The 15,804-nt window shown below is 42.2% G+C and overlaps 1 protein-coding gene across 1 annotated transcript in view; it reads left to right on the plus strand.

The window, feature by feature from the left end:
* LOC121036441 (probable cation-transporting ATPase 13A4) overlaps positions 1-15,804 on the plus strand; it is a 60,438-nt gene that overhangs the window by 26,542 nt on the left and 18,092 nt on the right. Inside the window, exon 3 of the mRNA XM_040484959.1 lies at positions 8,120-8,293. Within this exon, the coding sequence (XP_040340893.1) occupies positions 8,120-8,293 (174 nt within the window). The remainder of the gene's footprint in view (positions 1-8,119; positions 8,294-15,804) is intronic.

Genomic DNA, 15,804 nt, shown 5'->3' on the forward strand with positions numbered 1-15,804 from the left:
CTCCCTTGTCAGCCCCTGGAGGGTGGGGAATTTATACTCAGCAGACCTACTTTACCCACGGCCTTAGACATGGTAGGCAATTTGAGTTGAACTTGAGCAAAGACACTTGAAGGCTTTATGCTGGGAGGTAGCAGCTAAACATTTCTATGATGAGTTCCTCCATTCTGGGGCCTGACACCTAACACAGGAGTCATTCCACTGTGTGCCATAGCAGTTGTGTGAGGTAATGCTTTGGCAAGAGAACTGGGAGTCATTGGCAAGAGAGATGACATTCCAAAACTAGAAATGAGCGAGAAGTGAGATTCCAGAGCTGGGAATGAAATTGACATTCCAGCTGTCTGTCAGAGGACAGTGAATGGCAGCCAGGTCACTTAGATCCCCAAAGGGTCCCCTCAAGGCTCACGCTTGCCATGATTCAATGGATGTCAACATTGTTAATGGAAAATGTGACTCAGCTCTTAAGTAGTGATATCTTTCTTTATTTCTAAAGTCATTTTTTTAGTTAGTATAGTGATATCTCTATCTATTTCTAAAATAATTTTTTTTGTAAAGTAATTTCCAAACCTGTGAAATTATCATAGCTCACTCACAGGTAATTGTGCACACACCTTTTGGTCCAGAGCAGAAGCCTGGGCAGCAGATGCCCAAATCAGTTCGTTGTTCACACCCCAAGATGTTGGTTGCCTCTGTGGAAGGTAAGGAGTCTGTAAAACTCAGTCTTATCTTTAGCATCTTTTCAACCCCCAGAGACAGATAATAAGATGGAAAAAGAAAAATGAAAGCACTTGTTTATTTTATTTTTTTAATGTTTATTTATTTTTGAGAGAGAGAGAGAGAGAACATGAGCAGGGGAGGAGCAGAGAGAGAGATGGAGACACAGAATCCAAAGCAGGTTCCAGGTTCCCAGCTGTCAGCACAGAGCCCAATGAGGGGCTCAAACTCACAAACCTTGAGATCATGACCTGAGCCTCGGAAGTTGGGTGCTTAAGGGACTGAGCCACCCAGGTTCCCCTGAAAGCACTTGTTTAAGAAAGCCAGCCTTAGAGATTGATGTGAGTGTAATGCAAGTGAAACTAGTTAACATTTCCTAATGACAAAAGGCAGGGCAGTATCTTGGGGTTGTTTATGATTCCTCCTCTCCCCTCTATGCCCCCCACCATGGAATGGTTTAATTTTTAAAGGGTCAGAGAAGAGGCTACAGTTAAACTTGGGCTAGGAACAAGAAGAGTAAGGGATCATTACCTTCCAGACCTTCCTTCCTTCCTTCCCTCTTTAGCACAATCACTCACTTATTCATCCATTTAGCATGTATTTACTGAGTGCCTACTACATGCAGATAATGTGCCAGATGCTGGGTAAACCATACTGGAGGAGACAAACTGAAAAGGATCCTAAACTGATAGAACTCAAAATTTTGTGGGAGCTGGAAAGGAGGGAGTTAGAGAAGCAAGCAAAAAATTCCAAGTACACATTGTGAAAATGGTAAAAAAATATATATATATATAAAGGGTGGGTGAGATCAGGGGCTTATACAGGACATTAGCTACTGCCCCTCTGAGACGGACACACTTAAAGGAGGCTTAAACAGATGAGGGGTAGCCAGCCATGGGAAGACCCTGAGGCAGGAAAGGGCTCTGTGACTGTGGCTGGCATGGCAGCACAGAATGAGGCGGCGGGAGAGTGGCTCTGTTTGGGGAGGGTGGCAGGTGCCGACCACAAGGGCAATTTGCATTCTCTCTTAGCACCTCAGTTTCCTCATCTGCAAATGGGCTGCTGAGTCCATTATGGGTCTTGAGTGACCACTTGGCATGAATTGCAAATCCTTCTTTACCATCGATTTCAGTATCAAAATCCTCTGGCTCTCCTCTGGGTGCTGAGGAGGACATGGTAGGTACTGGGACCTAGAGACCTGCTTAGGTTAGTTAGGTGGGGGGAACTCAAATACCTATGTGGTTTATCAACCTCAGCATTGTTTGAGGCCAGAAAAGTTTTTGCTGTGGAGGTTGAGGGGCAACGGTGTCCTCTGCATTGTAGGATGTCAACTGCGTTGTGGGATATTTAACAATATTCCTGGAATATTTCTGGGCCCAGAAGCTATGTCGGTAGCACCTCTCACTCAGTTGAGAGTGACCAAAAAGCTCTCCAGCTATTGCTAAATGTCACCTGGGGACAGAATCACTCCTAGTTGAGAATCACTGGCCTACAGGGTGAGGTTGTAGCTCAGATGAGCAGGCCCAGTAGGAGATGAGAAGTGAATCTGACACATGGTCTCAGTGTTGGGGAAAGGAGAAAACATGGCAGGGACCATGGTCCAAGACCCTCTCATTACTTGTCTATGTTGTGTTGTGTTTTCTCAGCCTTTCCATTGGTTCTTTATAATAACATGATGACCCCATCACCCCAACAAAGCTAGGACCTTGATGATAGTCTACATTGCACAATGTGGCCCCACCTTGCCTCAGTAGGGGTAACCATTGTCCTATATCATGTCTTCATCAATTCCTCACTTCCCTTTCGATGTAACTTTCTTTTATTTAAGTGTATCCCAAAAATACATTTGAATTTCATTGCTTTTAACTTTTTAAAAATGTTCTTTTTACTGATGTAATTGTTTGCACTGACTTTTGTCACTTCCTAGTTATGTCACTGGGAGTCAGCCATACTGTGGGGTGTTGCTGGAGTTGATTTGTCTGAAGTGCTGTGTAAGATCCCATTGTATGAATGTACTGCAGTGCCTTACCCTGTCTCCCACTGGATGGTGTTGGGATAGTTCCTGGGTTATTTGGTGCTCTCCAGCTGATTCTTCCAGTGCTGGGTACAATGTGGGTACAGTGCTGTCACAATTTCTGATTTATTAAAAAAATTTTTTTAATGTTTGTTTATTTTTGAAGGAAAGAAAGAGCAGGAGCAGGGGAGGGGCAGAGAGAGAGGGAGACACAGAATCTGAAGCAGGCTCCACGCTCTGAGCTGTCAGCACAGAGCCTGATGCGGGGTTCGAACCCACAGACCGCGAGATCATGACCTGAGCTGAAGTTGGTCACTTAACTGACTGAGCCACCCAGGCGCCCCAATTTCTGATTTATTTTAAAGAAAAGATAGAAGTCAGAATTTTTATGTGAAAGTGACTGGGGGACTAACATAAAGTTTTAAGAAATGCTTACCAGGCTGGCGAGAAACCTGTCGACAGGCCATTCTTCTTGAGCCTCCAGTTTAAGATTTCCGGATTAGGTCAATTCAGGTTGAGAGCATCTCGCTTCAATCTAGAAGTCAAATGAACTTAGGGGAGCCTGGGGAAGTCATTCTTCTGCATGAAAGGGTGTCAAGCAAGAAACTACTGAGGTGAAAACTGGAATAGGGTAGGGTTGGTGGTTGGGATAAGCAGTGATGTAAATTGCATTCATGTAGCATAGTTTGTTGTAGTTGCATGAAAATTACAGTGAAACATTCTCTTCACATCCCAAATTTGGAAATAAGGGAAAAAGATTATCTTAAGGGAGATAAAAAAAAATCACTTACACTTTCAAATATTTAATGAAGCCAGTAAAGAAATGCAAAATTGTCTTAAAGAGAATAAATGGCTTCCAGGCTAATGGGATTTGAGTGTAATTTGATTGAATTAATTAATATGTTCAAAGAAGACATGTCAGTCAGGATGGGAGATGGTCAGAGAAGAGTCCTTAGCCCGTTTTAAGCACTATGCTGGCATACGGCTCCCCTGGCGAGACAATCACACTGAAAATGGTGGTGTTGGGAAGAGAACAAAGTCTTAATACCTACCCACATATTCATCTCGTCGTGTGACTGTCACATATATCTCATTCTCCCATTCCGACCAATTTCTGGGACGTGGTGAACTTGAATCTTCCTGGAGAGAGGTGTTCTGCTAGCAGTCTAAGCCCTAGAGGGCTTAGAGCCACTCTCAGGACCTGGTGAGCCCCCAGATGATGACATTACCCTACAAGGCTTCTTGAAGTCAGCCAATGTCCTGCTCTCATCACCCTCTCGTGTGCATTTCCAGGAGTATTGTCTTCACATCTCTACAATCATTAAGTGCTCACCTAGTGTCAAACCCTAAGTACAAGTACAGAGTATAACCTCTGGAAAGATCAGTCTTGATTTAGCCTTATAAACCTTGTAGGTCAGGTTTTATCCAGACTGTGGGAACTCCCTGAATCTATTTGGAGAAGATTATTTATATGCATCTGTGTGTATTTTTCTGGGGACAGGGTCTATAGATTTTTAAGGGGTTCTGTTGGCTGAGGTAGTTGAAATCATTGCTTTGGGGACCATAAGTTTGACTTTTTGAGTATAGGGGTTCTGCAGGGAAGAAGATCTGGACACTTGGAAGCCAAAGTTTAAGCCCGTAGGAATGCAAAAGACCTAGATCTTCAGGGACAGAGAGAACAGAAGAATCTGTGGGTAGAAAGGGAGAGGAAGAAAGAGACAATGTGCTATTTCATAATGCATCTTGACTGCCATGAGTGTAATAGTCTTTTGATTTTATCAAAATGTCCTAGTTTTTTTTTGTAGTATTTTTTTTGGCTGATTGATTCCCTTTGTAGGAGGTAAGGGTGGGGGGAGTGCAGAGTGGCAGGGATGGTTCCCTCAAGCATTTTCAGGGACATGGAAGGCACTCCATGGCATAGGAAATAAACCGCTACGGGATCATAAAAAACAGTACCATGCTAATTTTTGCATTTCTTAAGCCAGTATCTGTTAATGTCCCTTTAATGTAATTTGCAGTCAGTACAACTCAAGTCAGTACAATTCAACTCACTTTATTTTTTTTCAATATATGAATTTATTGTCAAGTTGGTTTCCATACAACACCCAGTGCTCATCCCAAAAGGTGCCCTCCTCAATACCCATCACCCACCCTCCCCTCCCTCCCACCTCTCAACTTACTTTAGTAAGCAATAATTGAACACTCCTTGTCCACATTATTCCAGCCTTTCTACTACCAATGGATTATTGGCCATGAGCTATGAACTGATCTTGTAGTGTCCACAGAACTGAGAGCAGGTAAGCTTTTAAAGCAATGCTCTAGGGGTACCTGGGTGGCTCAGTCAGTAGAGCATCCGACTCCTGATTTCCGCTCATGTCATGATTCCAGGGTCATGGGATCGAACCCCATATTGGGCTCTGTGCTGATAGTATGGAGCTTCCTTTGGATTCTCTCTCTCTCTCTCTCTCTCTCTCTCTCTTTCTCTCTCTCCCTCTACCACTTTTTCCTGCTTGCACGCTCTCTCTTTCAAGTAAAAAAATAAACAAAAATAAAGCAACACTCTGGTATAACTAGGGGATACTCACCTGGCCTGACTGTCTACTTCTGTTCTGCTGTTCCAGTGTTCTTATTAATAGCACCCAATTCAGAGGACAATTTATATAGTTATCCCTCTATATAACCCTTTTATTGCTCTAACCTTGTTTGTTCTTATCATTTATGTGACTCTCTTCCCATTAAGCTAATGACCTCCTTGGTAGTAGAATCATTGTCTTTTTTTTTTTTACATTTTTTTTTTTTACATTTTATTTTTGAGAGAGAGAGACAGAGCACAAGTGGGGGAGGGGCAGAGAGAGAGGGAGACACAGAATCGGAAGCAGGCTCCAGGCTCTGAGCTGTCAGCACAGAGCCCGATGTGGGGCTCGAACCCACGAACCGTGAGATCATGACCTGAGCCGAAGCCAGTTGCTTAACTGACGGAGCCACCCAGGCGCCCATAGAGTCATTGTCTTATTCATCTCTGTGTGTAGCACATGTCTGCTCTTTGGTGGACCCTTAAAAATTATTTATTTAAATTGAACTGGAATTCAAGACAGAGTGAAAAAGGTCCTTAGAATGGCAATGACCAACTTACATTATCCTCCCATGCTGCAAAGGTCTAGACTGGAGGTCTAGTTTTGAGTTACTGATGAACTTTACCGCTTTGAGAAACTTATTTTGTCTTCTTTTTCAACTAAATGGGAGAGTAGGTGGAAAGTGCTTTGTGATGGACTTTGAAGTACTCAGAAAATATTAGCTGCTGCCATTGTTACCAATAATAGTTGCTAATAATATCTATTACATATAACTTTAAACTTCAGTTTTCTTAGCTGGAAATTGAAGATAATAATTCCTGCTTACATTATTTTGATAATGAACATGAATTTACTTTGGAAACTATAGAGGGCTCTCATTGCATAGCCTGTAAAAGAATGCATGCTAACAGGGAGATTTGTGCTTCTAGAATTGCCATAACTCAGACATATTACATGGAGGGGGTAGCTCAATTGACTGACAATATAAAGAAGCTTTTAAATATAGCCTTCATAAAATATGATACAATTTCTGGGTCATTGGGTAGAAAGTTGACCTATTCCAAAGTATAGGAACATAAAAAAGTACATGGGAAAATTAGATGGGATGGACTTAGGACAGGTATGGGATTTAGGATTGGGATCCTGCTCAGTGTGAGCTCAAAGAAGCATTGCTTCAGGAATCATGAGGGGACAGAACGATTCCAGACTTGGCAGTTGGAGAGCAAAAGCTGGAGTTTGGGACAAAAGAGGATTCATATCAAGATAGACCTTCTAGTTTGCAAAATCAGCCAAGAGCTTATGTTTCTGAGTTAATGTGCATGTTTCATCAAAGGCATGCCAAATGTGGACAATACCTAAGGCAGTCAGCCAGCACCTGCATTCGCTGCTTGCTAATAAGAGGAAGGCACCCGAAAATTACACATGAAAGCAGCTTTCAGCCAACGATCTGATAATGCAATCTTTTCTGAGAATGCAATCTCTATCAGGTGAGTCAGAGAAGATGGCTGATTTAAAGTTGCAAGTTCCAGCATCCTTGTTATCCTAACAGGCAATCCAAGCAGGGGCAGAGCCATTGACACTAGGAATCCTTAGATCTAAATGCCAATAGACTAAGGGGTAGAATTTCGGGTCTACTTCTGGGCAGATGGTCAGATGGTAGCAGCAGCAGCAGCAGCATAAGCAGCAGCAGCGGTAAATGCTTACATAAGCACTTACCCCTAGTAACCCATTTAATTTTCACCACAGCCCTGGGAAGTGGGTATGATCACCGCCCCCATCTTACAGATGGCAAACTGAGGAACACAGAGGTTAAATAACTTGCTCAAGGTCACACCGAGTAAGTAGCAGAGTTAGGTTTTGAATCCAACGTGCCTTGGTCCAGAGAATGTGCTGCTAACCAAGATGCTCAACACTTTTGACCATGATAATCAGCGCAAAGTATACCTATGACTTTGTGTGATGTAACTGTGGGACTGAAGCCATAAACTTCAGATGGTTGGTTTTCCATTCTGTCCCAGGCTCTACTTGAAAGGAGGAAGTTTGTCTAGATTATAACTTTTTTAGAGGTATAAGACTCTTGTTCATATTTGTATCATCCGGGGCCTCATATCCCCTCCCAGCTCATGGCAAGAGCTCAATAACCCATGTTGTTTCTATGGATTTTCCCCGACTCTCTAAAATTCTTTTTGCTACTGAATAAGAGAGGAGGGTGGTAATGCACAGCTCCACCCCAAACACCTGACAGCCACTTGACACTTAGTTATTCCTCCTCTTGTGGGTCAAACACTTTGATCACATCCCAACACTATACTCAAGGCTTGTTTCTGTCCTGCCCATGGAGTTGCTGGTCCCAGCCAAGGGAATCATCTGTTGCTGCGGTCATCTGGTCCTCCTGTCACAAGGCTCATGGTCATGCATGTCAAGGCTGTGGATCAGACCTGGGTTTGAATCTTGGAAGCAGAACTTCCTAGCTCAGTGGCCTTGGCCAGGTCTTTCTGAGCCTCATCATTTATGAATGAGGGTAATCTTATCCCATTCAGGGGCTGCTGGCAAGACTTAAACAAGATAACATATCATCTAGCATTGTGCGTGACACAGGGTAGTCAGGTGCTCAAATTATAGAAAGGGAGTTTCACAGTTTGATGGCGACTTCCTGGAGGCTTGTGATCCTGTGTTCCTTTGTCAGGGATCCTTCTCCATGTTCTCAGTCTCTCCTCAACTACTTCAGTCTCTGCCCCAGTTTTATACCAAAATCCCAATTGGTTCATTTGCTGTTTATTGTGCGTAACCAATATTTGGGCTCACTTTGGTTCTTTCCCAGGAGCTATTTGGCTACCGGACTCAAGGCTGCCGGAAAACCCTCTGTCTTGCTGGATCCATCTTCTCATTTGGGATCCTCCCCTTGGTGTTTTACTGGAGACCTGCTTGGCACGTGTGGGCAAACTGCGTCCCGTGTTCCTTGCAAGAGGCAGATGTCGTGTTGCTGAGGACAACAGTAAGTGTGTATCTGGCTTTGTACTTGGCGGCCCTTTCTTTTCCTGGACATCTCGTTACAGGATGGCTGTGAGGAGATGTGCACACGGCAAGCTCCATCACAGCCTTGCGTTTTATTTACCAAGAACTCAATAATTTATGTATGGTGGGATCTCATTAAAAAGGCCGACTTCACAGGGCATTCCTTTTAAACTTGTGAGTTTTATGAATATTACAACCTGAATAACCATCTTAATAGGTACAAACAATGGGTAATGTGAGGTAGCTGAGTAAGCTACACACTGCAAAATTCACATGGCTCCTTTCCCCTGTCCTGATGTGTCATACCTATCCTAGTGCCCCTGGAACAACTCTGCAGGAAGGGACCAGGAGACATGGGGAGGAGCCATGGTCGTGTCACATCCTGCAGATATGCTCGGGTAAAAAATGCAACCATCTTGTCCTGAGCTCATTGTCTCTCTCTGCTAATTCAAGGTCCTGGTATTAGGTGAGTTTCCCTGAATTTGCTCAGCTAACAATTCCTCCTGGCACTCATTACACTTAGGCAACGTGTGTCATTCCTGTTCCTGCTGGACTGTCAGCTTCACAAGGGAAGAGATCATTTCCAGCTTGCCACCCGCTGCATCCTGAATTCCTGCATGTGGTAGGGATTCCATAAAAATGTGGTAGCTGACAAGTGGAAGTAGATATTCCTATTGGTGGGAGTCAAAGTACAGTCTCACAGAGGACACTGTGCTGACTTTTCTGGCTGACTTTTAGTGAGTGTTTCTAACAATGCATCAACCTAAATGACCCAGAATGACAACAAAATTCTTGATAAGGCAACTTCTGCTGGGCTGTTAACTTTTGTATAGATATAGATATAGATATAGATATAGATATAGATAGATAAATACTCTATTTAATGCAGCAAGAGGAGAGGATAGCAGTGAGTCTTATAACCACAATACAGGTGATAGCTGAGGGACCGCCTCCCAAGTTCCACTCTGGTTATCAGGGGGCAATGATCTTGCAGCAGTGGAAACGACCTCAGACACAGAAAAGCTTTCTGCCTTTCTGAGTGCACCACCAGACTGTTCAGATGTGAGAATGTCTGGCTGGCTGAGCTGCAGCCTCTGAGATTGCTGGCAGAGTCAAGGCACAAATACGAATGGGAGGAAATGAGCAAGAAAATGGCAAGGGAAGGGAGGAAAATGAAAGAAACGGAGAGTACGGTTGGTAAAAGGAAAATGAAGGAGGAGAAAAGAGAAAGAAAGATCTAGTAAGAATGTTAGAAATAAAAATAAGTGTCAGGCCGTCTGGGTGGCTCAGTCAGTTGAGCATCTAACTCTTGATTTTGGCTCAGATCGTGATCCCAACGTTATGGGCTCGATCATGACCTGAGACAAAATCAAGGGTCAGATGCTTAACCTACTAAGCCACCAGGCACCCCTCTCTCTCTTTAAAATAAAATTAAAGGAGTGCCTGGGTGGCTCAGTCGGTTGAGTGTCCAACTTTGGCTCAGGTCATGATCTCACGGTTCGTGGGTTTGAGCCCCGCGTCGGGCTCTGGGCTGACGCTCAGAGCCTGGAGCCTCCTTCGGATTCTGTGTCTCCCTCTCTCTCTGCCCCTCCCCCGCTCATGTTCTGTCTCTCTCTGCCTCTCAAAAATAAAGAAACGTAATAAAAAAATTTTTTTAATAAAATTAAATTAAAAATTAAAAAAAAAAAATCAAGTGTCAACCAACAGGTAATGATGCAGTTTGGGATTTGGAGTCAAGGCGTTTGACCTCTAGTCCTAGCACCTTGGATGTGTTACACCTCAGATGTGTTACCTAACCTTTCAGGACCTCAATTTCTCCACTTGTGAAATAGGCTTAGTGAAAGTACTTGTTCTTTCCTGAGTTGGTGTGAGGAGGAAGTGAGATTATGTATGTAAAAGCCCTTTGCAAACTATAAAATACATGATCAGACCATTTTGATTATGTGTGTGTATTATTGCTGAAGCAGCTCCGAGAGCTTGCTGTACAGAAGAGCATGCTACAGGCAGGCGCCACATGTAAGCTGCCCTGCTTCTCTGGATGCTGTGCCCTCCCCTTATTAGCAAGGAGCATTCCTTTCCAGGACAGGAAACTTGGGGAACAGGTCCAGTGCCTGGGAATCCTCAATATTCATCCATGCTCAATAACATCACCTTTCCTGGTTGCATGTGATCCACTTCATAACTGGATATATATTGGAAAAATTTTACAAAGCTCTGGTGCCTTAGGGAGCTGTGTGCCCTACCCCTCCTCCTCTTCCTTTGTCTCTTTCAAAGCCTTTTAAACCCCTCCTCCATTCAACTGCCCTCCACAACTAATCAAAGCCACGGAAACCAGCTTCAATCTTGCCTTTTTCATCTTGATTTCAACTTTAATTTTTAATTACCTCCTCTTATGTGTCATTTTAAATGGATTTGCTGTGCAAGAGACTCTCCAAATAAATGAGGTTCTAAATTAGTCTTTATGTAATTAGACAAGAACTCAATTATATCAAACATTCTTACTATTTGAGCCTTAGATAAAAATGAGCTTTGGGCACCAATAGTTTATAAGTGTGCAGCTAGGTTATTTGCATTAAAATGACACCTTAAACATTTTTACTTGAATTGTATTACTATAGCTGGACCGTAAGGACTTCCCATTAAGGACAACTAAGAAGACTCCTACCTGAAAATGTGTTGTATACTTATTTTCCATGTTATTAAAAAATCAGTACTTGGTATTTATCATCAATCTCACACTGGTAAGATTACAGATCATTATCACAGATACTGATTAGGTAGTCATTTCTTAACATTAAAAAAAAAGAGGGGGGACGTGATGTACTGACTGAAAGTCCTTGGCACTCAGTTTATTTCCAGTTCCCCATCTCTCATTAAGCACGTCTAAGGGTGAGATTTTTCCAAAAAGGTAAGAGTAATTGCACTTTTATTTTATAATTTAAAACTGGCATTTTATTCATTATTCATCTACCTCTGAATTTTAACCAATATCTGTAGGGTTACCACATTTCTATGCAAATATCATCATTTACATTCATTGGTGTTTTGAATTCAGATGCTCCTGATGATTTCCATAGTTTTCATCTTTGTTATAATTACAGATGTAGTTTTTTCCTTTGTCACATGTTGTCAAAGACTCATAATGTGCAGAGGAGAAAATGATGATTGGTTACTAGGCTGAGTCAGGGTGTTGTAAATGGGGAGCATTTTCCCTTCAGTTCCCTCTAAAGATGTCAGGGCTAGGGGCTTTAGTTAGAAAACTGAGAAATTCTGCAAATCAGCCACGCAAATGCATCCCACGTCCCACCAGCCTGCCAGGATGCCCATCAGCTCCCAGTGCTTGTGTTCTCATGTTCTGGATCCCTTCCTCATCTCTCCCTCCTCCTGTGTAGCCTCGTCTCTCCAAGCCCATGTGCCTCACATCAACACCATTTTCTAAGGGAGCCAGACACATTTTGTTTATGCTTTTACTCGGAACATTTCTTCTGATATTCTCTATCCTCTTCATTCATTCAATTATTCATTCATTCAGTAAACACTTCCTTGAGAACCAATCATGTGCCAGACATTGTTACAGGTACTGGGAATACAGCTATGAGCAAAGCAAGTGGGACTCCACGTCTCTGGTGAGGAGTCAACTCATACATGCATGCACACACACACACACACATGCACTCACACACACATGCACTTTCTATAGAGTATAGAAAGTAGGTGTTCTACCTCTATTTATTAAAATCTACTCATTCCTCAGCCATCTACCACCTTTTCCATCGTTGATCTATTCTCTGCCTCAATTCGGGAGGGAATTAATTACCTTTCTTTCATTCTCTTTTAGCTCCATATTTTCACCTCAGGCTGCTATAATGCTTTTAGCAATCTGCCTTGTATTAAAATGCTATTCATTTCACATTTTATAAAACAGCATCTCACTGACAATTTCATAGAATTCCCATAACGACTGTGGGAAATGGGCATTATCGTCTATCTCTATTTTACAGATGAGGGTATAGAGACCACCTTTGCAGGCTATTAAGCCTAGTAAATCTCCGTCGGACTTTCCCTCTCTCCTTCTCTCCCTCCCTCCCTCCTTCATAAATTTGATGAGCACAGGTTGTATGCCAGCCACAGTGGTAGCTCATGGACAGGGGGTGGGATATAATAATTAGTAAAATCAGAGTTCTTGACCTCATGAAATTCATTAGATCACTACACAAATAAATGCAAACATCCAACTGCTAGAAGTGCTACTTAGGAAAGGTTCATGGTCATAGTAGGATTATAAAATAGGGTTCTGACCAAGTCAAGAAAGCCTGACGTCTTTCTTGAGATCCAAAGGATGATGAGTCAAAAGGTGATGGTGGCTGGTAGGGAGGGACACATGGGAAATGGTCCAGGAAAAAGGAATAGTGTGGACAAAGCACTTGTACCTGTCTTCTGACCCTCTAAACCCAGAATTTTTTCCCACCATGCTGCATTCGTTTTTTTAATAGTTTTTGCTTTTATTAGATTATAGGCTTTTAGAAGGCAGTAACTGTGGCTTACTTTCCATTCCCCACAATATATAGAACATAGTTGCAGCAGGTACTCAATATTTATTTGATTTGATTAAATGAATTGAAATTTAATCTGTAATAAATGGTCTCATGATTTCTACCAACATCTTACACAGGTGTTAAAGCGAAAGGTTCATGGTTGAGAAAGTAAGAGACGATAGTATTATGTTTCTTTCAGGTACACATTCTGCTTCTGAGTCTCATTCCCCCAGCTCCCATTTCAATGGTTTTTCCTTAGACATTTAGCCAGAAAGCCCTGAGATTCTGTGGGCTTTCCTATCAAAAATGATTCTTTTTTTTTTAATGTTTATTTATTTATTTTGAGAGAAAGAGAGAGAGAGCAGTTGAGGGAGTGGCAGAGAGAGAGAGAGAGAGACAGAGAATACCAAACAGCTCTTCACTGTGAGCACATGAGATCATGACCTGAGCCAAAACTGAGTCAGACACTTAACTGACTGAGCCACCCTGGCGCCCCTCAGAAATGATTCTGTCATGACAAATAGTTTTTAAGCCATTATCCTTCATAACACAGGGCTTTTTATTTACTTACTTATTTTTTTTAGTGTACTCTTTAATCCTCATCACCTGTTTCACCCATTCCCCTCAGACCTCCCCTCTGGTAACCATCAGTTTGTTCTCTATAGTTAAAAGTCTGTTTCTTGGTTTGTCTCTCTCTTTCCGCCTTTGCTTGTGTTTTTTTGTTGTTTGTTTCTTAAATTCCACATGCATGAAATCATATGGTATTGTCTTTCTTTGACTTATTTCACTTAACATTGTACTCTCTAGTTCAACCCATGGTTTGCAAGTGGCAAGATTTCATTCTTTTTTATGGCTGAATAATATTCCATTGTGTAATATACCACATCTTCTTTATCCATTCATCAATCAATGGGCACTTGGGCTGCTTCCATAATTTGGCTATTGGAAATAATGCTGCAATAAACTTAGGGATACATATATTCTTTTGAATTCATTTTTTGCATCTTTTTCCACCCAATAGTGGAATTACTGGATCATAGGGTAGTTCTATTTTTAATTTTTTGAAGAATCTCCATACTATTTTCCACAGTGGCTGTACCAGTTTGCATTCCCACCAACAGCATACGAGGGTTCCCCTTCCACCACATCCTCACCAACACCTGTTGTTTCTTGTGTTTTTAATTTTAGCCATTCTGACAGGTATGAGGTGGTATCCCATTGCAGTTTTGATTTGCATTTCCCTGATGATGAGTGATGATGAGCATCTTTTCATGTGTCTATTTTCTATCTGGATGACTGACTTCTTTGAAGAAATGTCTGTTCATGTATTCTGCCCATTTTTATTTTTTATTTTTTTATTTTTTTTAAATATTTTATTATTTTTGGGAGAGCGCAAGTGGGGAAGGGGCAGAGAGAGGGGGACAGAGGATCCAAAGTGGGCTCTGTGCTTACAGGCTGACACCAGTTAGCCTGATGCGGGGCTTGAACTCATGAGCTGCAAGATTATGACCTGAGCGGAAGTCGGGCGCTCAACCAACTGAGCCACCCAGGTGCCCCTATTCTGCCCATTTTTAAATTGGATTATTTGTTTTTTTAGGTGTTGAGTTGTACCAGTTCTTTATATATTTTGGCATGTTTTCTTTAATGATTATTTTATTTTTGAGAGAGAGAGAGAGAGAGAGAGAGAGAGGGTGAGTGGGGGAGAGGCAGAGAGAGAGGCAGACACAGAATCTGAAGCAGGCCCCAGGCTTTGAGCTCTTTGCACAGATCCCAATGCAGGGGCTCGAACCCACAAACCACAAGATCCTGATCTGAGTTGAAGTTGGACACTTAACAGACTGAGCCACCCAGGCACCCCTATATATTTTGGATACTAACCCTTTATTGGATATGTCACTTGCAAATATCTTCTCCCATTCAGTAGTTTTGCTGATTATTTCCTTTGCTGTGCAGAAGCTTTTTATTTTGACATAGTCTTAATAGTTTATTTCTGCTTTTATTTCTCTTGCCTCAGGAGACATATCAGAAAAAATGTTGCTACAGTTGATGTCAGAGAAATTGCTGCCTATGCTCTCTTCTAGGATTTTTATGGTATCAGGTCTCACATTTAGGTCCTCAGTCCATTTTGAGTTTATTTTTGTGTATGGTGTAAGAAAGTGGTCCAGTTTCCTTCTTTTGCGAGTTGCTCTCCAGTTTTGCCAGCACCATTTGAGAGACGGTCTTACTCATTGCATGTTCTTTCTTCCTTTGTCGAAGATTAATTGGCCATATAATTGTGGGTTTATTTCTGGGTTTTCTATTCTGTTCCATTCATCTCTGTGTCTATTTTTTGTGCCAGTACCATACTGTTTTGATTACTAACACAGGACCATTTGTATTGTGATTTACAGTTGCATATATGTTGCCTCATTTGGTCTATTCTGGTAGAGATCATTTTTTCCCCATTTACAGATAGAAGCATAGAGAAGTTCAGGGAAGAGCTCAGGGTCCCATAGCTATAAGCAGTGAAAGAAAAACTTCTATTGAGAACAGAGTTGGAGTTGGAACTGGAGATTTTTTTATCTCCTGGCTAGTGAGAAGACTCCACAGAGGCAGTAGTATGAAACAGTTGAAGAGTAGAGTCTGGAGCCTGACTGCCTGGGTCTCATTCCCAGTGTTGCTCTTGACCTACTTTGAGCAATGTATTAGCTCAGGCTGCCATAATAGCACACCACAGACTGGGTGCCTTAAACAACAGAAAGTTATTTTCTCACAGTTCTGGAAGCTGGAAGTTCAAGATCAAGTTGCTGGCAGGGTTAGTATCTGGTGAGATTTTTGTTCCTGGCTTGCACATGGCCAGCTGCCTTCTCTCTGTTCTCACGTGGCAGACAGAGCTGTCTGGTGTCCTCCTCTTCTTATGAGGGTGCCAGCCCTATGGGATTAGGACTTCACTTTTATGATCTCACTTAACCTAGAT

This window comes from Herpailurus yagouaroundi, unplaced genomic scaffold (genome assembly GCF_014898765.1).
Source record: "Herpailurus yagouaroundi ecotype Mexico unplaced genomic scaffold, PumYag 162, whole genome shotgun sequence".
In the NCBI taxonomy this organism is placed as follows: Eukaryota; Metazoa; Chordata; class Mammalia; order Carnivora; family Felidae; genus Herpailurus; species Herpailurus yagouaroundi.